The 24,860-nt window shown below is 34.1% G+C and overlaps 1 protein-coding gene across 1 annotated transcript in view; it reads right to left on the bottom strand.

The window, feature by feature from the left end:
• The window catches only part of LOC148941890 (integral membrane protein 2B), a 26,266-nt gene extending 9,152 nt beyond the window's left edge, over positions 1-17,114 (bottom strand). Inside the window, exons 1-4 of the mRNA XM_089103169.1 lie at positions 17,008-17,114; positions 15,108-15,302; positions 9,728-9,842; positions 19-165 (exon numbers count right to left, since the gene is read on the bottom strand). Of these exons, the coding sequence (XP_088959295.1) occupies positions 19-165; positions 9,728-9,842; positions 15,108-15,302; positions 17,008-17,034 (484 nt within the window). The 5' untranslated portion in view covers positions 17,035-17,114. The remainder of the gene's footprint in view (positions 1-18; positions 166-9,727; positions 9,843-15,107; positions 15,303-17,007) is intronic.
• Positions 17,115-24,860: the final 7,746 nt, after the last annotated feature.

The following is a 24,860-nucleotide window of genomic DNA, read 5'->3' as shown; positions in this document are numbered from 1 at the left end:
AAGAAAAAGACGACTCACTTGGTTTTGTGACACGCTCCAGCTTGTAAATTGGCACATTCTCGCAATAGTTATTGATGAGTGGTCCAAGATACTCGGTCTCCTCAATTTTGGGGATAACTACACGTGTTGTTTCTCTGACAACATCAAGAGCACGGTCGTAATATCCTAATAATACAATATAAAATTACAACACCAGCATTAGTTAAAATGCATACATAACACACTCACGAACATGCGCACGTAAAAGCTGGACAATTTTTCTGGGGGAGGGGCAACAACGAAAGAAAATTGATAATTTGAATGTAAAGTCCCCGAAATTTCAAGAAAATTATAGATTTTTTTGGAGGGGAGGGAGGCACGCACACAGGAGGAATTTTAGGAGGAGGGGCAAAAACGAAACAAAATTGATAATTTGAATACGAAGTACCCGAAATTTCAAGAAAATTCGCACTTAAAAGCTGGACAATTTTTCTGGGGGAGGGGCAACAACAAAACAAAATTGAAAATTTGAATTTGAAGTACCCGAAATTTCAAGAAAATTATAGATTTTTTTGGAGGGGAGGGGAGGCACGCACACACGAGGTTTTTTAGAAGGAGGGGCAACAATGAAACAAAATTGATAATTTGAATACGAAGTATCCGAAATTTCAAGAAAATACGCACTTAAAAGGTGGACAATTTTTCTGGGGGAGGGGCAACAACAAAACAAAATTGAAAATTTGAATTTGAAGTACCCGAAATTTCAAGAAAATTATAGATTTTTTTGGAGGGGAGGGGAGGCACGCACACAGGAGGTTTTTTAGAAGGAGGGGCAACAATGAAACAAAATTGATAATTTGAATACGAAGTATCCGAAATTTCAAGAAAATACGCACTTAAAAGGTGGACAATTTTTCTGGGGGAGGGGCAACAACAAAACAAAATTGAAAATTTGAATTTGAAGTACCCGAAATTTCAAGAAAATTATAGATTTTTTTGGAGGGGAGGGGAGGCACGCACACAGGAGGAATTTTAGGAGGAGGGGCAAAAAAGAAACAAAATTGATAATTTGAATACGAAGTACCCGAAATTTCAAGAAAATACGCACTTAAAAGCTGGACAATTTTTCTGGGGGAGGGGCAACAACAAAACAAAACTGAAAATTTGAATTTGAAGTACCCGAAATTTCAAGAAAATTATAGATTTTTTTGGAGGGGAGGGGAGGCACGCACACAGGAGGAATTTTAGGAGGAGGGGCAACAATGAAACAAAATTGATAATTTGAATACGAAGTACCCGAAATTTCAAGAAAATACGCACTTAAAAGCTGGACAATTTTTCTGGGGGAGGGGCAACAACAAAACAAAACTGAAAATTTGAAGTACCCGAAATTTCAAGAAAATTATAGATTTTTTTGGAGGGGAGGGGAGGCACGCACACAGGAGGTTTTTTAGAAGGAGGGGCAACTATGAAACAAAATTGATAATTTGAATATGAAGTACCCAAAACTTCAAGAAAATTATAGATTATTTGGAGGGGAGGGGTGGCACGCACATAGGATGTTTTTTAGGAGGAGGGGCAACAATGAGACAAAATTGATAATTTGAATGTGAAGTACCCATAGGTTCAAGAAAACTTGAGAACTCATTTGGGAGAGAAGCAGGCACAGAAGCCCCCCCACCCCTCCCAGTGTACGACATCCCTGGGAAAAATAAGACGAGTCAGAACATTGATTGTGAACACCACTTTTGTCATTCACCATTCTTTTACCAAATTTGATAATCATTACGTTTATTTTAGCAAAATGTTGTTGTTTTTGTGTCTGTGTGTGTGTTTTTTTTTACCATAAAAATAGTCTAAATTCCGTTTATTCTAGCAAAATATATTTTTCTTTTTACCACAAAAACAGTCTAAATGCATATTTAACACAATCACAAACATACCCACTTAAAGGTTGGGCATATTTCAGAAAACTACTCAGTTTGAGGGAGTTGCTTGCATGGACAGATAGTGGCACCGTTGTTATAAGACATGTTTATTTTTGCCCGCTTACAACATTCAAAAAAGAAAGGAAAATTCAACATTCAAAGTAAAGAAACAAAATATATAAAGAGAAATCAACTTCTAAGAAAAAATAGATATATAGGAAAATGGATCATACAAAATTAATCCAAACAGCACTGGTAAATAATATAAAATGATAGAAAATGAAACAAACGGTTTAAACTCCTCTTAAATGCATTGCCCTCTATTCAATCCACTACATCTAAAGAGTGAGGAACACAACATCTTTGCAAGATAAAACTATTCCTGTAATACAGCGGGAATCTTAGTAAAAACTTTAGATAGCGACAAAACCCCGATCGAACATTTAACTACTCCGCTTTAGACAGCAAATCCTTAAGTGGTAAAATATTCGACATGTGAGGTAGAGCTAGGGCACTATATAGTTTAGCAAGGACACGCTTACCACAATTATACTTCAGTGCAGCATGTTTGGCATAAATGGTGCGGAAACCTGGTATGGCATGTTCAACAGTAAGAACACGAGTACTACGCTTATCTGTACTATAATCGAGGCCGAAGTATAGGTGCGTATACCTCGGCCTATATAGGTCGGCTACCTATACCTAGATTATAGGCGGATCGAGTTAAGCTGCACCATTAGTTTTATGTCTGAAAATTCTGCCTAATTACTAATTACACTGACTTTGCCAATTACATTAATTACACTAATTTTTCCGTATTGTTCCGCTGAGAAAAGCCAACAGACGACAAATAGCTTAGTAGTATCCAGTAGCGGAATTAGGCCTCATAACGTAGGGGAGGGAGCAAGGTACCGTAATAAGAGGGTAAAATATTTATATATATATATATATATATATATATATATATATATATATATATATATATATATATATATATATATATATATATATATATATATATAAGGCGTTTTATGTCAGTTATAAGAAAAACTGGGGGGAGGGCAGCTGTCCATTTACTCAGGCCTAGAACCGCCACTCTTGATGTCTATCTGTACAACAACGAATTGTGAGGTGGTTACGTAGAAGTTAGGTACAAGGCATGAAAATATCCAAATTCGCCTTTTTTGACAAAGCATTTCTCAAAGATAATTTCTTAAACCACATTGGCTTGACATCACATAAATAAAGAAAAACGAGCAAAATTGGGGTTTTTATAGGCAAAATTAAGATACTTAAAAAACGAAGCGAATATTTCGATAGGACAAACGCCTCTCTTCTTCAGCGCGAAACGAAACGATGTATCAATAAAAGCCAAAAATTAAAAGAATTAAAACCAAATACCTAACAACCATAAAAGCGAGTTATTCGCCAATATCCGCGATTTGCACAAAATCCAAAAAATATGATCTGCCATCGACGGATACTAGCGAACAACTGAACAAAAGAAAGAAATCAATTCATTCACTCGAAATACAAAACGAACCAGCAATTAAATAAATTGGAAAACTATGTCATTTGATTTCGGATTTTAATTAAGGCATTTCTTGCAGACACCCTTTGAGACCTAAGGGGTTGTTCACGTGTTTGATTAGATGACTGAGAAAGTGGTTCAAGGTTCATTTCAGGGATCACTAAAGTATCGGCTTCTCTTTTGAGAAAACCGAAATATGACTCATTTATTCTTAAATCACCGGAATCTCTGTTTAAAGCTAGACCTAAATGTTGGTATTTATAAATTTCAACAGCTTCTCTGTAGTGCTGGACAATACCCTTATCATTCGAAATAAGACTAGCTTGATTAAACAAAATAGTATGGTCTGGTTTTTCGAAAATGTGCTCTGCAAGGGCATAGTCAAAATTTTCCGGTTTTTTCCGCTTTTTAAGTGTATTATTAATTGAGCTAGAATGCTGAGTTAATCTATCTGTTAGTCGCTGATTAGTTCTTCCAATATACCAAAGACCACACGAACAAGGAATTCTGTAGACACCGGAGTTTTCACCTATCGGGATAGGGTCTTTTCCTTGATAAATTTGGGACCTGATAGTTTTTCTGGGTCTATAATAAGTGTAAATGTTATTTTTCCTTAGATTTTTTGAAATGTGGTCTGAAATCCCTTTAATGTATGGGAGACCAAGATAAACTGAATTTTCCCTTTGATTTGTGTTTTCTGTGGAACTATCTGATAATCTTTTAATGCGTTTTGCAATTACAGAATTTATTAAACTAATTGGATAACCATTCTCTAAGGTGGTTGAGTTCTAAATCCAAGAAACGTGTTGAACAAACTTTCAATGCTCTATCAACTAGAGAAGTGACAACTCCTCTTTTCACAGCAGGAGAATGATTGGAGGAATAACTTAAGTAACGGTCATTATGTGTGGGTTTTCTATATACACTAAACTCGAAACATGAATCATTTCGGTGCACCAAAACATCTAAGAAAGGAAGACGCCTCTCTATCTCTGATTCCTGAGTAAATTTTAGTTTTGGATCCAAGGAGTTGAGCAAGTGAAGAAAAGAACCCAGCTCAGGGGTAGCTCAGATATCTGTTTTCTTTTATCTATTCTGAACATAATTTGTTGTGTCAAAATATTATCCCTAGCCTGTGTGGTGCCAGGTTGGGATATTATCCGCCAATTAGACTTTTTTTCAGGTTTGTGGGCCAAGGGACTGAAAACTCGTGGGGCGGATTTTTGGGCTATGATACTTCACATTTCGCTACTTTTTGGCTTGAATTTTCTTGAAACAAAAAAGTCCAGTTTTTAAAGTCTCCCTAGTAATTTACCTTCTTTGGAGTCTTGGGCCACACTATTATAATGTGTCTTGGACTGTGGGTGCCCCCTTCTTATTTACGACCCTGGCTGCTAGATGCCGAAACGAACCTGAACTCTAAACAAAATTCAAAAAATAGTCAATGCACATGAATTCAATAAATATGTCTTCAATCTCACACTTTTTAAGGACTTGGTAAGAGCTATTGGCCTGTTGTTTGGTAACACTTTATTTTGGTCATTGTATTAGATTTAAGTAAAGGTTAGGACTAGGGAACTTTTAGTGAAAAATGCAAAGGTATTCCCATGGTTTAACATCTACTTGTTTCACTTATTTATTTTTTCCCTCCGGCAACACTGGTGGCAAGGGTGCCCCTAAACTCCAGTACGCCTTGAATAAATATTTATTCCAAAAATAATTAATTCAAAGCTTTGATTTAACCTAATTCCAGGTACATATCAAATAATAGTTTTGAATGAAAATAGTTAAATTGAAAATAACCTTCATTTGACAAGCGAATTATAAAATCTTGATTATAAACATTTTAATATTTACACTTGCTAATCACGATTGTACACTAAAAAAAAAAAAAAAAAAAAAGACATTTTCCAAAGATTACCGTTTTTGCTGTTTTACGCTCTTTGCGATTTGGGTCTTTAATTTTACCTGACTACCTGATTTGGAATTTCCTACCCTTGATTCTTAAAGGCTGTGTTTAATTTTTTTTCTCGCCATTCAGTTTCGTCGCACCAAAGAAATGAACCTGATAAAAATTTTGACAATAAGACTTTTAACCAAAAGAAAATAATTACTACTACTGCCAACACACCGCAGCACTGAGTCACCAGAGGCCAATACAGCTACGCACACTCCTCTATCCCAACCTACTCATCGTCCCCCTTTACACTCTCCCAGGAACTTCCAATTTCCCTTAAATCTTTCCTTATAACATCTTCCGACCCCAACCGAAGACGACCTGCTTACTGTTTAGTCCTAGACGGTTGACAGACAAGGACAGTCTTTAGGAAGCTGTCATCCTTCGTCCAGAAAACATGCCCTAATCATCGCACATTTTCTTTCATTATAGCCCTAGAATGCGGATTGAACCACACTTTTCGTACAACCTACTGTTTGAAATACGGTCAGTCAGCCGGGTACCCAGAACAATCCGTGGGTAATTTGACTAGAAAACATCCAGCAAATCTTCATTCGTTTTTCGGAGCACACATGCTTCGGAACCCTATTTGACCAGTGTCATCACTGTAGCTTCCAAATAATCTTGGTTTGCAGACTTATCTTCCTATTCTTCCAAACTTTTTTCAACTGTGAAAAAACATCCTGGACCTTAGCTATTCTACTTTTAACATCTTCACTGCACCCACCGTCTTTACTAGTACTACTACCAAGGTATGCAAGTGAAGCTGTTCACCTGATCAATTTTTTCGTTACTGAACGTGACCCTTTTCATCTTCACTTATCCCTAGCTTTAGCGACTTAGTCTTAATAACATTAATTTTCAAACTTATTCTGGCACCCTGAATTCCAAAGACAATTAAAATGTTTGAAAAATAATATGTGAAGCATGTTCAGGCGACTACAGTATAGTAAACACAGTGATGGCTCCTGAATTTCATTTCAAACCAACATAGTAAAAACTCAAGAATTTTTAAGAATAGAATTTTAAATGAAAAGATTGGAACACGTTTCAGTAGCTTGTATTTGGTATAACACGCACAGCGGCATACTGTCACTATTTCACGATTTATTAAAATATACTTCATCCAGCCTTACGATCATTACAAAAGTATACCAAACATAATATATTCATAAAAATGAGACATATACATTCTACGTATAATCACAAAAATATGTAATATCCCATTACGCGGGTCTCTCGGGTTAATCACTATAGACTAGGCAATGATAAAACCCGTTTTTGACGTCTTAACTGTTATAGAGCAGGCAATGATAGCGAGGTTTTCATTGCGTATACGATATTATACTGAGGTTTTCGTGGTGTTGGGTTAGGGGGGGGGGGGGAAGTACCTAGGTTAGGTTAGGTTACGTATTTAATATATGCAATGTTTTACCACCACCCCCCACACCCACTCCCCACCCCCTAATGTGCAAATATATAGCCCAAATTTGTTTCTAAACTATTATATATTCATCCTATTTTATTTATTTCATTAGCATTAACCAAACTTGACTTTTTAGAGGCCCGCATAATGGGATAGTACCCAAAAATAATGTGCCATACGTGAATAAACATAAACACGCACACAACATACTCATCAATATAACGTAAGTACGCGCAGACCTATGTGCCAACAATATGGACATCCACGCACAAATCTAATCGCAGAATAAACAAACACAGACAAAAATATCGTTTCACACGACCAAAGAAGGAATCTACTACTATCTAAAACTGATCTAAGCACTAATCCGCCAGAGGCAAACACAGCTACGCAAACTCCCTCTAAATTCCAGTCTGATAAGAGCTTCCCTCTTTACTCCAAGTTCCTCATTTCTTTATATTCTTTCAAATGACCATTTCTCATCCTATTTGAAGACGTCCTACATTTTGTTTGAATGGATACGGATTGCCAAATTGGGAACCTATCATCCGTGAAAAGTAACCTAATCATCTGTCTCTCACTAGAGCTTTAAGAAAGTGAGAAAGAGCAATATTTTTTTCGTATAGCTTATACTTTTTCCCCTAATTAATTTTCCCGATTTGACTAATTTTCACCTTTCTAATAATTTGCATAATTTTAGCCAAGAAATTTCTCAATTTTTTGTATTGCCTTATGTTAGAGTACCTAAAACTATCTTTAGACAATTCCTCTGGAGAAAATCTAGCATACCTTCCACAAACTTTCAAAGGACCCATGTTTCAGAGTAACAATAATTGAACTTCACATTACCATGGTCTCTAGCGTCCCAGTTTCATTTTGAAGACTTATCCTCCAACTTTATCCATTTTTTATTCAACTGCAGAAAAGAAACTACCTGCACCCTGACCATTATAATTGCACCATTGACCACCCTGACCATTCTAATTTTAATACCTTCACTGCATCCACCTGCAATGCGCCATGTTGTGCTTTTACTAAGCTGTAATTTTCTCAAGAGACATCATTGATTATAAGTCCCATTGCAACGCAGTTCCCTGTCACGGTTTATATAAAGCAAACTTGCAAAAGATCTACCCTAATAGTCGATGAGGCTGCACAAGAATGGTTTCCCTTCTAAGGATAAGGATGATGTAAGGGGCTTATGGTGGGGCAGAGACCAACAGCCATCTAACAATACTAGTGAAGATCCGATCTTTTATTCCCAGGTTTCCTTTGTCGAGACATTTTACATGGATGTGGATGTAAATAATGTTTAATAATTATGCATAAGATGTAAAATCAGATTTTGGATATACCTGGCAGCGGTGTTTTGCTCATATTGATGACTTTATCCACATCTCCATCTATATTTAACACCATCTATATCTGACTTTATACACACGCCATCTCAAGCTTCATAAACCAACACTTCGTTTCCAGAGAGTTAGCATTTCGGAAACTTATAAGAGTGGAAGCAGGCAATAGTGTCGAAAGGAAAGATCACTGACACTATTTAAGAGTTTCGTGTCTATGTTTGACCTAAAACTACTGCATACTTCTCCTTTCAGATACTCTAAAACGCAGGGGAGGGTAAAGAAAGCAGAATTCACGACCCAGTAGGCCAACAAGCTTAAAGCCAATTAGCCTACTTAACCTGAAAAAAATTTTCCAGGCTATCCTAACCTTATTTTGTACAGACCGGATTTTGACAGAAAATAATTCTTGAAAGTAAAAATTGTTGAAAAATTATCACTTACAGGGAAATTCCTGCTTTAATTCTATTGCATTGTAAATCCATGGTAACAGATATTCAACTTTCTTTTCTAATTTAAATCACCAGACTCTACACCTTACATAGCAAAGTAGTTTTTAATCCCTACTTAACTTGGGCAATTCCCTACTTAAATCACCCAAGACCCAACTTCTCAAAACAAGGACATACCCAGGATTTTGTTCGGGGGGGGAGGAGGGGTATTTTTGTTCAGGAGGTTTTACAGTATTTATTTTTTACAGAACGCATCAAAAATTTGTTTATATGCATTTTATTACTTTTTTTCAAATCGGATAAAACTTTCGGGGAGGAAGGGGGGTCAAATCGGATAGACCCCCCCCCCCCATAGATACAGCCCTGCTTATAAGTTTCCTGTTCTCTTCCTATCTTATTCCCTACTTAAATCTCTATCTTCCCTACTTAAATTGCCAAAGATGCAACTTTTATAAGCAAGGTCATATCCAGGATTTTTGTTCGGGAGGTTTTACAGTATTTATTTTTTACAAAACGCATAAAAAATTTGTTTATATACATTTTATTACTTTTTTACAAGTCGGATAAAACCTTCTTTTTTTTTGGGGGGGGGGGGGTTTAATCGTGTAGCCCCCCTCCCCCCCCCCGTAAATACAGCCCTACTTATAAGTTTCCTGTTCTCTTTGGCTAGAGTCGGCAAAAAAAACCTTCAACGCCATCAAGCATTACACTTGGGATTTTTTCAAACTTTGTAATCTTTTTCTGTCAAGAACTGATATACGACACTTATTACTATTACTATACTTATATATATATATATATATATTACTATAATAGTTTTAAAAACTATACATGTTACATTAATCAATTTTATTATTGCAATGAAAAAAAAATACCAAGTAAAGCCAAACGCAATGTGGCCTTGAATTTTATCGATGACACTAGCGCCAGTTCCCATCCTTGTAAGTTCCAATACTCTTTGGGGTATAACAATTAAAGCTAGGTTTAACACTTTGTTAGAATAAGCAAATAGACATGATACCATTAAATATAGGCTAAATATTGTATTTGCATGTCAATCAGCTAACTGGCACTAGCAAAAAAAAAAAAAAAAAAAACATACCCGACACTGTCATCATAAGAAGGTCAAGAAAACTGGTCGGTGCCAAAACAAGGTTGAAATCCAGTGGAGCGACAAAGCACCGTTCCCCAGTGACATCAACAATTGCAGTATAGTTCTGAAAGTTAAGAAACCATAGAAGAAAAATATACTTGCAATAGAACAAAAAAAGTCAAAGGAGTCCATCCTTCATGCGCATGGGGCCCATTCGACCTCAGTTATTTAACTCCCAGAACCTAATTTAAGTTATACCCACAAATCAACAATTGATAATAATAACAATAATAATCTCTACTTAACTATATAATAAATATCACAGATGAAGATCAATATAAGCAGTATTTTTTTTTAATTTGACTTAAACTAACAAGGTGTTAACTCCATTCTCAGGTCCTAGGGTAGAAAATTTTAAACCAGGGTACAACCCTGGTACAACCGAGCAATCAGACATAAGGGATGACGTAAAGCTTTTCGTTAATAAAGTTGACAAAACTTAACTATTTTACAAGTACTCCAAGAATCGTAAATTTACACAAATTAATTTATATTTCTATTCGCTGTTTATGTGACATTAGGCGATGACTATGTTTAGCCAAAATTTCACCAAAAAGCTAAACGCATGGGCTAATTTATGCTTCATTTTCACTTGTTTATTAGTTTCAAGTAAATAGTCTAGCATTTACAATGATTTTGCAATTGTTGAAATTTTATTCTTATTAAAATAAATTAGAGGGCACAGTTGGCAGTCATCATAAGCAAATTGAATCTAAAATTTCCATTTTTCCCACATCTTTTTCCATATAGAGTATAAAAAGTCAGACTTAACAAAGAAAAGTTTTGTTAGTAAATGGAAATCTTTTTAATAAATGGAAGTTTTGTTAAAATTTGGCCTAAATATTTTAGGAGACAGCGCTAATGAAGAATTTGCATCGGGCTCAAGAGGCCAGAACCACCCCTGTTTATAGACTTATTTAGAATTACAATGAACTGTGAAAACGCAGTTTGCTTTGGATTTTAATCTGCAGAATCTCTTTGCTGTCAACTACTGATGCAACAGCACAAATGGTGCAACAGTAACACGTCTTTGACATCTCGAAATGAACGGTGATGAAATCTGTATAGTACATCGAAACCATTAGTGTATTCAATACTGTTTTTCAATGCTGGAACATATAGAGGTCTTCAAAATTTCTGTTTTGTAGCTGTTTCATTCTAAAATACAGGTATTATTACCAAAATACAGCTATATATTACAGCTGTTTGATTATTTTAAAGTTTCTGTTTTATTCTCATTTTGCAGCTGAAATTAAGCCTTTTTATGCCTGGGATTATAGCTTGGGACCATACATTTAATTCTATTTAATTTAATCTTGAATTCATGGCTTGGAGCCATAAATTTCTAGAAACTTCCAAAAATGAATGGAAGTTTGAAACTTCCAAAAAACTTCCAAAAGTGACGATGAACTCCATCGTCACTTTATAGAGGCAATTGCTCTAATTCTGTAGAGTAGGTCTACTTTTGGCGTTTCAGGAAATCCGGGCTGGAAATCTGGAAAACCAATGAAAGTGCACCGAAGTTGGGTGCCGTACCCCACGAAACTGTTTGATCGCAGTGTCTAGTGCTATGAAGAAAGGTTGACATGGTCAGGCAGCGTTTTACCAATGAAGGATGATATGATGCAGAAGTTATTTTATTTGGCAATCCACTTCTTGTTGAAGCAAGCAAGTAGAGGAAGAAGAAGATATGGCTCGCAGTCATAGATTTCTAGAACCTAAAGATTAAAAAATAATAAACGCCAAAAATAATAAATCCAGCACCACTTTATAGAGGTAACTGCTCTAATTATGTAGAGTAGGTGTACTTTTGGCGTTTCTGGAAATCCGGACTGGATATACAGACTTAACCCGAAATTCGGTGTGGCACCGAAAGGTGCCACGCCCCACCAAGCTGTCTAATCGCAGTGTCTAGTGCTATACGGAAAAAACTTGACATTGGTAGGTCGTATTTTACCGATGGAGAATTATATGATGCCAAACTTGTTTTATTTGGCAATGCCATGTGTTATTGGTAATCAAACGAGAGGCTGGATGTTCTCGAATGTGCTGGGAAAAGGCATTTTTTAAGGAAAATATTCAAAAAAGTATTTTTCACAATCTAGGGGGACACAGGCCACACAAATTTTACAATTTTTATGTTTTTGATAAAATTTCTGTTTGGACCTTTTCAGCTGTGATACTTATACTGAGCTATAAATTTTTCTGCTTTTGATTACCCTAACTAAAAATCATTATTATAGTCGCAATAACTATTGCAGTCAAAGAAACATCTTTAGAAATTTTGAAAAAAAAAAAAATTTTGAACTCGAGTACCTTGATCTTCTAAAAATGAAAAATTAAATATATAAAAAAAAAAAAGAAAACCCACATAAAAAAAAAACATTTAATATTTGTGATCAGAATAAAGTATCGAAAACAATTGGAATTTGAGGGGAGATAATAAAGAGTGAAGTTTGTAGTGTAAAGCATGGAAGAGGAACAGTTGTACAAAAGGTACAACTTCACAACTTTCGTACGACAATTGTTAGTTGAACGAGAACGCTAACAATAGACTCAATGGGAAATATCATTTGAACAATTTGGCCACTTTTGGAGATACCCTGTACTACTACCCGCTTTGAACAACAAGCTTACCAACAATTAGAGTACTGTATCCTCTTAAGGCGCGAAAATAATAATTTGAATTTGGTGCAAGAAATCACTAGCCAGAAACACTGTCCACTAGCACCGAGGATTTGCCTTTCAAGTCTAGCCGATTCTTGTCTTCTCACAAACATCGGCTTGCCAGGATATCATAGACGCAAATTTCAACAGATAGCTAGCTTCGTTAGCCAGCTCGCGAATATCAAACAGTTCGTGGTAACGAACTGTAAGTAAGGAGCGACCCGGCTCAATGGTAACCGAAACTCTAAAAAAGGGATTTTGATACCAATAGATACATCAAAAGAATCAGATTTTAATTCTGATTTCAAATATATAACTTTCATCAAGTTTAAGCTTACCCACCAAAGGTTACGCGCCTGAGAAAATTTGACTGATTTTCGAAAAAAGGGGTAAAGACCCCCTAAAAGTTATAGAACCTTAATGAAAATCACACCATCATATTCAGCGTATCATAGAACCCTACTGTAGAGGTTTCAAGCTCCTATCTGAAAAAAAGGGGAATTTTCCATTTTTTGCCTTGAGAAAGATCACGGATGCATGTTTATTTTTTGTTTTTTTTTGTTTTGTTTTTTCCCAGGGGTGTTCGTATAAACCCAGTGGTCCGATAAAAACGTGGGTGGGCTCATTCGACACGATATTAAAATTTATATTTCCTTTTTTAATTTACCAAAAAAAAGGAGGGCAACTAGGCCCCCTCCCACGCTCATTTTTTTCCCAAAGTCACCCGATCAAAATTTTGAGATAGCCATTTTGTTCAGCATGGTCGAAAATATGATAAAAATGTCTTTTAGAATGACTTGATCCCCCAAAGTCCCCAGGGGGAGGGCTGAAAGTTATGAACTTTAGGCTACTCAATGTTAACATATAGTATTGGTTATTGGGAAGTATACAGACTTTTTCAGAGGAGATTTTTTCTGGTAGGTGGGGGAAGGAGAGGGTCGGGCGCTATAGGGAAGGATCTTGCCATGAAGGAAGTTGTCAGGGGGGAAGGGACATTGCTATGAAGGGGGCGCCGGATTTCCCAGCATTATTAAAGAAAAAGATCAGGAATTTAATAAAAAAAAACAAGTTTTTCAACTGATCAACTGATTGTGATTAAGAGGTAATTTTTAAAGAACTGGGAAAAAAATTTGAACTATAGTTTATAGAGAAGGGTATTAACTAGAGGGCGAACCCCTTAATATACGCTTTAAAATTTTATTAATATAGAAGTTCGATACGTAAGTTAATTCTAAGTTACGTAAATTTATTACTAATAAAAACGTTCTTAAATAAAATCAAACAAGTTTCGAGAAAGCCATTTAACCAAATATAATATGCAAAATTTGTTTTAATTATTCATGTACGGTGAGCCAAAATCAAAACCTGCATTAATTCAAAAACGTTCAAAAATTAAATAAAAAAAAACAAGTTTTTTAAACTGAAAGTAAGGAGCGACATTAAAACTTAAAACGAACAGAAATTATTCCGTATATGAAGGGGCTGTCCCCTCCTCAACGCCTCGCTCTTTACGCTAAAGTTTGACTTTCTCACAACTCTATTTTTCTAAACAATAAAAAAACTTTAGCGTAAAGAGCGAGGCGTTGAGGAGGGGACAGCCCCCTTCATATACGGAATAATTTCTGTTCGTTTTAAGTTTTAATGTCGCTCCTTACTTTCAGTTTAAAAAACTTGTTTTTTTTTATTTAATAACTAAAAGAATCAATTCACATCGACGAAGCCAAAGATGCTCCAAAATGTATAGATGAAAAAAAATGTCAATAATACAGTTACTGATTGCATCTCTTTGAGAAGAGGTTACTATAGCAGTTAAGCTGTAGAGATTTCCTTAGAGATCGCCATCTCTAAGATTTCCTTAGAGATGGCGATCTCATCTCGAGATCGCCAAAAATTTTGGATCTTTTGTTATAGTTCATTATTCTTTTTATTTGTAGTTGAATTTAAAGTTTTTTAAAATTGAATTTGATTTTTTTTTTTTTCAGAAAGTAAAAATTTCAAATGTCCAGGTTTTAGTTTGACTCTGTTTATGTTAATTCGAGTTTCATTAATATATTTTTTTAGTTGCGTATAGACAAGAACTGCTACTGATCGGCATACCGGCGTGAGGCGTTTGACAATAAAATTGTTTAGGGGGTAAAAACCGGCTATGATTGTTTCAAAGTTTCGAAATATATTTACACCCCTTTACAGTGCCAAAATCTGGGACATATACTTCTTCTACTTCTTCTACTTGAAGCAGCACCACGCGTTTTCCGCCTCACCTGACATCTGAAATTCCCATGTTACGTCATAATTTGTTTAGCCGTAAGCTCCCCAGAGTCACAACTACACAGATATGATACATAGGTTCCACCGCGACAAAAGTGCAAAGATCTAATTAAATGTGCCTACTGTGGAAGTAAAGGACATACGACGTTTATGAAAGATAATGTCGAAAAATCGTCGGTTTTGCAAAGAACTGGCGCCGACTCAAATTACCCATTCATAAAAAGAATTGTTCAAGTCTTAGTGAAGTATGTTCTGTCCACCATTACCATTTATTTCGTTCTAACCGTATTCCGTCATTTCCTCTTTAACTTTTGTCAAAGTGACAGGTTAAAAAAAGATTAAAAAATAAATTATTATAATTTGAAAATACAAAAAATGGTAATAAATTACTCACAAAACGGAAGTCATGAATAAATCTTCCTTGACGATTGGCTCCAAATTTGGGCACTTCAATTTTAACGGCCTCTTCGTCGTCCATGTCGATATCAATCATTTCGTCAAAGAATTTCTGAAAGTCGGCAACATTCTTGTCCATTTCGTTGAAAAGACCCGAAAGTTCAGCAGAGTCGGAATCAGCGCCTTCCACAAGCTATAAGTTTATGATGATTAAGGTTGATCAGAGGAAAAATATTACATTGGGAATCAAAAAGCATTATTCACCATATACTGGGGAGCTTGTGACCCACAAAGACCTATTTTACTAAACAATATGTCAAATAGCTTCCTTTAATCTTTTCTTTATAACTGGTAGTAAACTGAGATCTAAGCTTCTATCACGAAATTGATATAGGCAAGGCCGTATCCAGGAAGGGAGAAAATACCATGTTTGAGCTATTCCCTTCAAATTTTTTTTCCTAACTCATAAAACCATAACAAAATGCATAAAAGATTTTGATTCATTTTCTGAACTTTTGGATAAGATACCCCCCCCCCTGAATAAAAATCCTGGACATGTCCTTGGATTAAGGTATCAGCTTCCTCCGCAAAGCAGTCTGATCTAGTGAATCCGACCTATCCAGGTCTGAAGAAGAAATGAGCCCTTTTATCGCCTTTCCAGTGTAATATTGGTTGTTGCAATAACTAAACAGACATTTTTATCCCAATTAAAAATTGAATTCTGTCTAACGATAACTAATGTTATTTGATTTAAATTGTGAGTTGGAATGAAATATGGTCTATTACTTCAGGATGGGGAATGTTGCAACACGTTTCAAGGTCATTTTAACAATGTAAATAACCGGACTCGCTATTTTGACCAGTGCGCTTGCGCACTGTAATTTTAGAAATTGTACCAAACGTCCCAATATTGGGACCAATGGTCCAATGGAATCTTAGTTTTTATTCGGTAAATAAACGTCCTTTTTTTGCTTTTCTCAAACCTTTAGCTTTTCATGGATATACAAAATTTAGGTGTATACATGATATACCCATGTACCCATTATTATCACAAACCCTTTGGAGTTAAACAATTCTGACACTGATAAGAAGAAAAAATCTTAACTGGTTGTGACGTAACAAAAAAATGAAACTAAGATAGAATTCTACAATCATTACAAGTAATTTGTTGAAGCAAGTTGACATGTTATGAACATCTTCTACACATACACTAATAAAAGAGATTGTTTTGTCCTGAACAAGATTCAATATGCAATGGCATCAGTTGATAAAAATGTAGGGGGAAGGGGAGGGCAAAATGTGAAAGGGTGCACTTTTACCTAATGATGAAGAATTTACGATGAAACTTCAACATTCATTCATTCTATGATGCGGCCGATGGGAGACAGTGCTCTTTCCAAACAAATGAAGTTGCTAATTTTAAAAAACTTCAACAAAAATACAGCTAAATTATTAAGGGATGTGCCTCATTTTTCTAGGACAATTATGTTTTTTTTAGTGACAATCGTATAATATATCAGTATAGTATATCGTATAGTATATTAGTATAGTGACTATCGTCACAATACTCAATATTAATAATAATATTAAATTTAATATAAAAATATTGAACATATAATTATATAAATTATATAGTGTATCAAAATGTATAAAATATAAAAAAAATCATTAAATAAATAAAATACCTTCATTTCAAGCATTGCAGGTGGCATAAGAACGTCGTCGAAGAAGGTGGCATAAGAACGTGCTTTTATACTTACTATATAATAGTTATATATTTAATATAATTATTGTTTAACTAATATTAAATTTAATATAAATATACAATTATATAAATTATACAATGTATCAAAATGTATAAAATATAAAAAAAAATCATGGGATAAATATAACAATACCTTCATTTCACGCATTGCAGGTGGCATAAGAATATCATCAAAAAGTTGAATACGTGCATTTCGTTGAGCAGTCTCCGTAGGCACGCGGCACCAGCCACGGAAACGTCCAGCCTACAATATTGGGACAAAATTTAATATTCCTTGAGAAAAATAAGCATGCCCTTTACACAAACCATGTGTTCGGTTACCAAACTGCTGAAGCAGCCATCTTTCCTAACCTTGTCATTCATCGCCAACAAATCAGCTCATTAATTACAGGGTAGCCAGTATTGTAGTCAGAAGGCACACACGCGGCGAGGAGGTTCTGTATCCTCAGTCTCAGATTTTTTTAAGCAGCAATGTTAGATATCTTAACGTCAATTTTTTTATAACCAATCGTACAAATTTAATTAGAAACCTAAGAGATAGGTATGGTGATGGTGATGTACTAATACGGTGATGTACTAATAAGGTGTAATACGTACTAATATGGTGATGAAACACCTCTAGCCCCACCCCCAAATTATGTGGAGAGGCTGTAAAAAGAATAGAGAATCGGTTCTCTATGTAAGTTACTATCTCTTTTAGTGCCCCGTACAGCGAATTTTATTTTGGAAAACCTAGTGTATTAGAATCTCTTCTCAGTTATTGCAATGACCTTGATTCTAACGTTCTTCTCTGAGATTGTCTAGGGATCAATTTCTTCCCTTTTATGACAAAATGCTGATTTCTGAAGATTTATGTTCCCTGTGAAACCCCGGCTTTGCGACACAGCAGTAACTTGCACCATAAATTGCACCTACAGCAGTAACTTGAACCAAAAAACAAGATTTCCTAAAAGAATCCCTTTTTTCCTTTATAGCAAGAAATTAGACTTGCTATTTATAAACATTTAATATATACATTTATAATATATACATACCTATACATTTATATACATTATACATTTATAATATATACATACATACATTTATAATATATTTATAATATATAATATATACATATTATAATATATACATACAACTGCAACAAACCTTCATAATAGTTGTACTACAGGATTTCGGTAGATGGGTATTTGGAATACTATTCAAATAAATGAGATAAAAATATGCATAATCTTTTTGCTTTTATAGGGTCGAAGCCATTCTGACGACCACCAAGTTAAAACCCTGAATAAAGATAAATGTTAATCGACCACCCCCCTTAACATGCCCTAAAAGTTTCAACTTCATTCCCTTACCGTTCCTGAAATATCAGACAAACACTTTTGACAAGCTTGAACGCGCTTAGTGTCTTATGATTTAGTTCAACATCCCACTCAATGTGCCCTGATAGTCTCAAAATAATACCCTTAGAACTTTTTAAAAAAACTTATTTTTTTCTAATTAAACCTTTTTTCTAATTAAGCCCTTGTGTTTGAAGAGTCATTCTTAAATAATTGGAATAAAATCAAAGTTTAACGTAAAGAGTGAAGTATTGAGGAGGAGGCAACTCCCCTCATATGCGTAATAATTTCTGTCCGAATTAAGTTTTAATGTTGCTCCTTACTTTCAATTCAAAAAACTTATGTTTACTTGTTTAATAATACCATGGATTCAATATAATAGTGGATGCAAACTTCCTGTTCAACGAGCAAAAGTTCACATAAATCCCCAGTAATCGGACATTGCCTGATCATGGATAAATACCGTGGCTGCGGCGGTAGCTACCATCTAGTAAGGGACAAACCACGGCCCATAGTGTAGATAAGAAATCACCGTTTAAAGCAATGGTTCCCAACCCATTTTGGGCCGTGTCCCACTTAATTTTTTTTAATATTAAGCCCTCCCCCCATAGATATTTAAATTTTGATATTAAAAATTTGTATGTGTATTCCCATGAAGGAAGCTATAAAAGCCATTAAAAATGCCTTAAAAGACCTTTAAAAAGGCCTTAAAAATGCCTTACCTGCATCCCACTTTGTGAATCACAATTTTAACGAATCCCAGAAAAGCAATTTTTTATAAGATACGTGATTATAAGTAGTACCGCATTAGTGGAATACAAGGGAAGATTAAAACAATGAGTTATAAAATATTTCGAAAAAGGATAACAAATATACTACAACTTATACGTATTGTATAAAACTACGAAAATGTTTAGTAGACGAGAAATCAGATATAAAAAACACATCGTGAACTCAGAATTAAAGAGTATACTTTAAACTACTTTACATTTAAATTTATATTTAATAACACTTTAGATTTTAATTACATTTAAATTACTTTACAGAAGAGCGAAAATAAGGAAAACAAGGAAAACAAGGAAAAATAAGGAAAAATAAAGAAAAATAAGAAAAATAGGGAGAAATAAGGTAAAATAAGCAAAAGTAAGGAAGAATAAGGAAAATAAGGAAAAATAAGGAAAAACAAAGAAAAATAAGGAAAATCAAGGAAATATAAGAAAAAATGAGGAGAAATGATGAAAAATAAAGAAAATTAAGGAAAAACAAAGAAAAATAGTGAAATCAAGGAAATATAAGAAAAAATGAGGAAAAATATGGAAAAATAAGGAAGAATAAGAAAAAATAAGGAAAAACAAGACAAAATTAGGAAAAATAAGGGAAATTATGAAAAAAAAAAGAAAAATAAGGAAATATTCTTTTCGCCAAACTGTTTTTTTGGCTTTTTTTTACGAGTTTAGCAGCTTCAGCAGTCATTAGTAAAAACTATTTCTTGTTCCTTTTTTTCAATTGTCTTATACAAACTATTGCAAAATTCGTTTTAAAACATCCTCTAATTTTAAGTTAGTCAAAATCAATAATGACTATAAGCGACAGTCATTTCACCACAGACGGTACTCGTGCACTATCTGGTACCCACTGCTATTACTGTATCAAGGAAACGAGACACGAAACCCGCCAAATGGGTATTTTCAATAGAGAAATGGAATGCAAAGCGTGGTTTTCATTGCATTTCCGATATTTAAACTGTTGTTTTTTGGGGTTTAGGGGGGGGGGGATGGTACCTAGGTTAGGTTACGTATTTGATATATGCTATGATATTCCCCCCACCCCACCCCAACCCTTAATGTGCAAATATATAGCCCAAATTTGTTTCTAAACTATTATATACTCATCCTATTTTATTTTTTTATTAGCATTAACCAAATTTGACTTCTTTTGTGGGTACCATATTATGGACAAGTACCCCACAGAGTAAGTCGAACTATTTTAATTCTTTTCTTTTAATTGTTTTATTCACACCCTTACGAACTTTCATTACAAGTAAATTGAAGTAAATGATGAGACTATTTTTTGCAGACTTTGAATTGACTTTCTAGTTCCTTTGATTGATCCATTTCCAGTTCCAGTTCCCTTAATTAATTCAAGTTCCTTTACTTTCCCGTTCTTCAATTGATCTACAAACACCATGACAAGCTTGACTTTCATCATGCTCTGATTTTGAGAAAGTCCGAGAAAAGACCAGAGGCGGTTTTAGGGGTGACAGAGGGGCACTTGCCCTGGATGGAGAAATTTTAGGGGCAAAAAAATTTTAAATAGATAATCTAACACTTATAATCATTTTGTAAATTTTGGGATTTTATTTTTATTAAAATAAAGTGGATGATGCAGTTAATATAGGAAAACAATTATTAACTATTAATTAATTTATACAAAAAAATAAAAATTAAAGAATAATTAAACAGTGAAATAATTTAAATAATAAATTAAAAGAGTAAATAATAAAATTATTAATTAATTAATAAATTGAAAATAATTGGGGTAATAAATGCAAATGTTGTTAAAATTTGGCCTGAAAATTCAGTGGGAGACAGAGGGGAAGAGAGCTTATTAAGATTTCGCCCCTGGCACTAGAGGTCAGAACCGCCACTGGTAAACACAGTAAATTTCAGTAATTTTAACAAACTGTTAGTCAACCTATTTTCAGTTCCCCTCTTTTAGTTGTTTTATACGGACTATGACAAAATTCTAATTTAAACATGCCTAGATTTTGAGTAGATTAAAGTAAGAAATAACAGCAACTGATAGTAATTTTAGCTGACAACAAGTCAAACTATTCCGAGTTACACTCTTTTATTTGCTGTATACACACAATGATAAACTATTTTTAATTTCTCTCGCTTTAATTTTAATCTAATAATTTATTATAATCAAACATATAATTAAACTTTAAATTAAACATATTTAACATATATAACATATAATAATAATTATATGTAAAATTAAATATGTAAATTAAAATATTAAATAATAACTAAACAGTGAAATAATTTAAATAATAGGTAATAATAAGTAAGTAAGTAATAATAAGTAATAAGTAAATAATAATAAGTAAGTAATAACAGCAAGTAACAGTAATTTTAGCTGACGACAAGTCAAACTATTGCGAATTACCCTCTTTTATTTGCTGTACACTAAGATAAACTATTTTTTACTTTCCTTCACTTTGATTTTAAGCATCCTCTGGTTTTAATAAAACATGTTTAAAAAGAAAAAAAGAAAAAAAAGATAATTTGCACGCAGATGAAAAAAGCAAAAGCTAAAACACGGAGCAGATATTTCAACAAGGACCTCTGATAACCCGTCCTCAGCGTTAAACAAAAAAAATAAGAAAGAATAAGAAAAAAATAAGAAAGAAAAAGAAAATAAGAAATAAGAAAATATGAAAGAACAAGAGAAAAAGAAATCAGAAATGAGAAAATAAGAAAGAATAAGAAAAAAAGAAATAAAAAAATAAGAAAGAATAAGAAAATAAGAAAGAATAAGAAAAAAAAAGAAATAAGAAAAGAAATACCAGCACAAAACACAAACCTTTTGAAGTGAACTGAAAAAGACAGAGAAAATTCTGAAACAGAATCAGAGCAAGAGAGAAAGAGAGAGACAAATAAATTCATTAACAAAAATAACGCTTACAACAACCATCAGGTGAGCCCATTGGGTTGAATATAATGGCTTTTTCTATAATTATAATTTACTCACATATATTCACACTTCCCCTTATCAAAATCAAAATTACAAAACGAAAAAAAAAAAAACTTAAATCATTAACAACTTCCCAGAAGGTACCGTTTCGACCTTTTCTTGAACTGGCTAACATTATTTGCTACCTTTATACCCTCCGGCAGAAACTTCCACATCTGTGGTGCTGCAAAACGCAAAAATAAAGTAGGCCTACTCCAAGCCTCAGACCCTGCCCGAGGAATGTCTAGTTTTGTAACGTTGATAAAAAGGATTAGACTTAAAATTCCCGAAAACCCTCCGATAGATAAAGATTCAAACATTGAAAAACACAATAGCTAGTTGATAATCTCTTAACTTGTAAACATTTAAAATTTTAATAAAAGAATATTCGAAATTATTTTGAACAAATATTCTATTCGCAGCGATTTATGCAGCCTCTAACATCCTGACTCTTGATAATACGGTCATACGGTCAATTGAACTTGGTTTAGAATGAGAAACAATATTATTTGATTCTCTCTGTTTTCGATTATATAGTATTTCTATTAAATAATTTATTAAATATTTGTATTAAATTAAATATTTGTATTATAAGAATAGTATTTGATTCTCTCTGTGTTAAATGATCATCAATTGGGTTGAATCCCCAGCACCTCTATTAAAAGTGGCACCTCTATTAAAAGCTCCTCTATATGGCACCTCTATTAAAAGCAACATCTTTATGTATGTGTTTTCGATTTCAATTGCTTCCCTAAAAGTTTGTGGTAACTGAAACTGTAGAAACTGATTATTTACTGTAGAAACTGAAGCTGCTTCATCAAAAAGAACTGAATGATATGGCTGCTCAAAACTGTAAAAAGTCAAAGCAGAGACAAACTCATTATTTTTGCTTTTAGACTTGAGAGATTTATTTATTGAAAGTTTGTGCTCGTGTAGTTTTTCTCCTAACTGTTGGCGTGCTCTGACAATGTAAAACATCCCACATGAACATAGGACTGTAAAAGCCATTCCGAAGTATAGAACCAGTTTTATTTTTCCACATTATAGAACCGACACATTATAGAACTTTTTTTTCGTTAGTTTCTTTCAGGTTAGCGAGAGACAAGACAAAGAGAAGTTACAGAATAGATGGAAAATATATAATTTGGGCTATATATTTGTACATTACGCGATGCGGGGTAAAGTATTCGGACAGTGTGAAGTTAAAAAAAACAATTCTTACTTCATAATATGCAGAATAATTGTACTTAACAGATTAGGCATGCAGACCTGCTATACTTTACCCCCCCCCCCCCTTAATGAGCAAATATATAGCCCAAATTTGTATCTAAAGTATTATATTTTTATCATACTTAGGTATAATTCGTTAAGATTCAGCGTCAGAGAAACATATTAGAAGAATATTAGATAGGGGCTATATCATACAAGTACCGATTTATTTATTGAAAGCTTGTCATCTGCTGGAAACAACCTGGCCCGTCTTCTGGATAATGAAACTGGAGAGGACTTTCAATCATATCTACCCCCGTCTCACAATTGCTCCCTTTTTCTTACTCCTGTAACCCCAGATGAACTTTTACTTATAACAAACCTTTTAAAGAATGGATCTTCGGAAGGGGTTGATGGGTCATCTACTAATCTGATTTAGTGCATAGCACCAAATATTGTAATCCCGCTTTCCCATGTGTTAAACCTCTGTTTTAAAGCCGGAAGATTTCCTTCTTGTTTCAAGTCTACAAGAATTATTTCTTTGTATAAAGGAGGAGACCCGAAGAACTCAACAAACTATCGGCCGATTTCAATCCTTTCTACATTTGGGAAGTTGCTCGAAAAGTGCCTATATAACCGTAGTCAGCTTTTTAATGAAATCTAAATTTTGTAGTCCGATGCAATTTGGGTTCCGGAAGTCTCACTCTACTAAGCATGCTATTATGGCAATGACTCAGTTTGTTCATGATGCCCTCGACAAACGTGATATTCCTGCTACAATTTTTATTGACATTAAAAAGGCATTTGATACGATTTCCCATAAATTATTGCATACTAAACTTGCTAACTGCGGCATAAGAGGCCCAGTTAATGACTTAGTAATGCCATTTCTAAAAAACCGAAATCAGTATGTAGACGGAGGTGATACTTCTTCCTCATCAATATCTCAATCTCAGTCAGTTGGAGTCCCACAATGCTCTATTTTGGGTCCACTCCAATTTTCTCCACTCCTATTGGGTCCGAATAACACATTATTCGCCGATGACACGGCATGTAATGCCAACAGCCCCGACTCTAGATCTTTGAAGCTTAGGTTGGAATCAGCACTGAAGAGGCTTATCTTATGGTTTTCGAGAAATAAATTGACTATTAATTGTACTAAGACAAAATTCATCATCTTCTCTCGTACTGGGAAAACAGCACCGGAAATTATGATGATTAATATTCAAGGCCTACCCATTGAAATTGAAAGAGTTGATGATATTAAATATATCAGAATAATACTGGATTCAAGTTTATCATTTAAAAGCCATGCAATTTATCTTCGAATGAAACTGGCAAGAAATATTGGAATGATGAATCATCTGAAATTTGTTCTACCGTTTTTAGCCCTGAAATCTCTTTATCATTTTTTAATGCATTCATATATAGATTACTGTCCTATTATTATTTTTTAATACTTTTAAAACTCATATTCTTCCTCTTCAGAGGCAACAAAATAAAGCTCTGCGTCTATTGAAAAATTGCCTGCCCAGCCCGTTTTTTTATCCTGGTAAATCGTCAACAAAAAGTATGTATCAAATTTTAAATATACTTCCACTGAATCTTTTCCCTTCTTTCTATTCTGTTCTTTATATGATTAAACACTTTCAAGGTCTTTTGCAGGAGTATTTTTATTTGCATAATAATTTTTTTTCAGGAT

This window comes from Artemia sp. Qi Xiang Cuo, chromosome 17 (assembly GCF_049724085.1).
Source record: "Artemia sp. Qi Xiang Cuo chromosome 17, ASM4972408v1, whole genome shotgun sequence".
Classification (NCBI taxonomy): Eukaryota; Metazoa; Arthropoda; class Branchiopoda; order Anostraca; family Artemiidae; genus Artemia; species Artemia sp. Qi Xiang Cuo.
The sequence above is the reverse complement of the archived record's forward strand: the minus strand, read 5'-3'. Positions and strand labels throughout refer to the sequence as shown.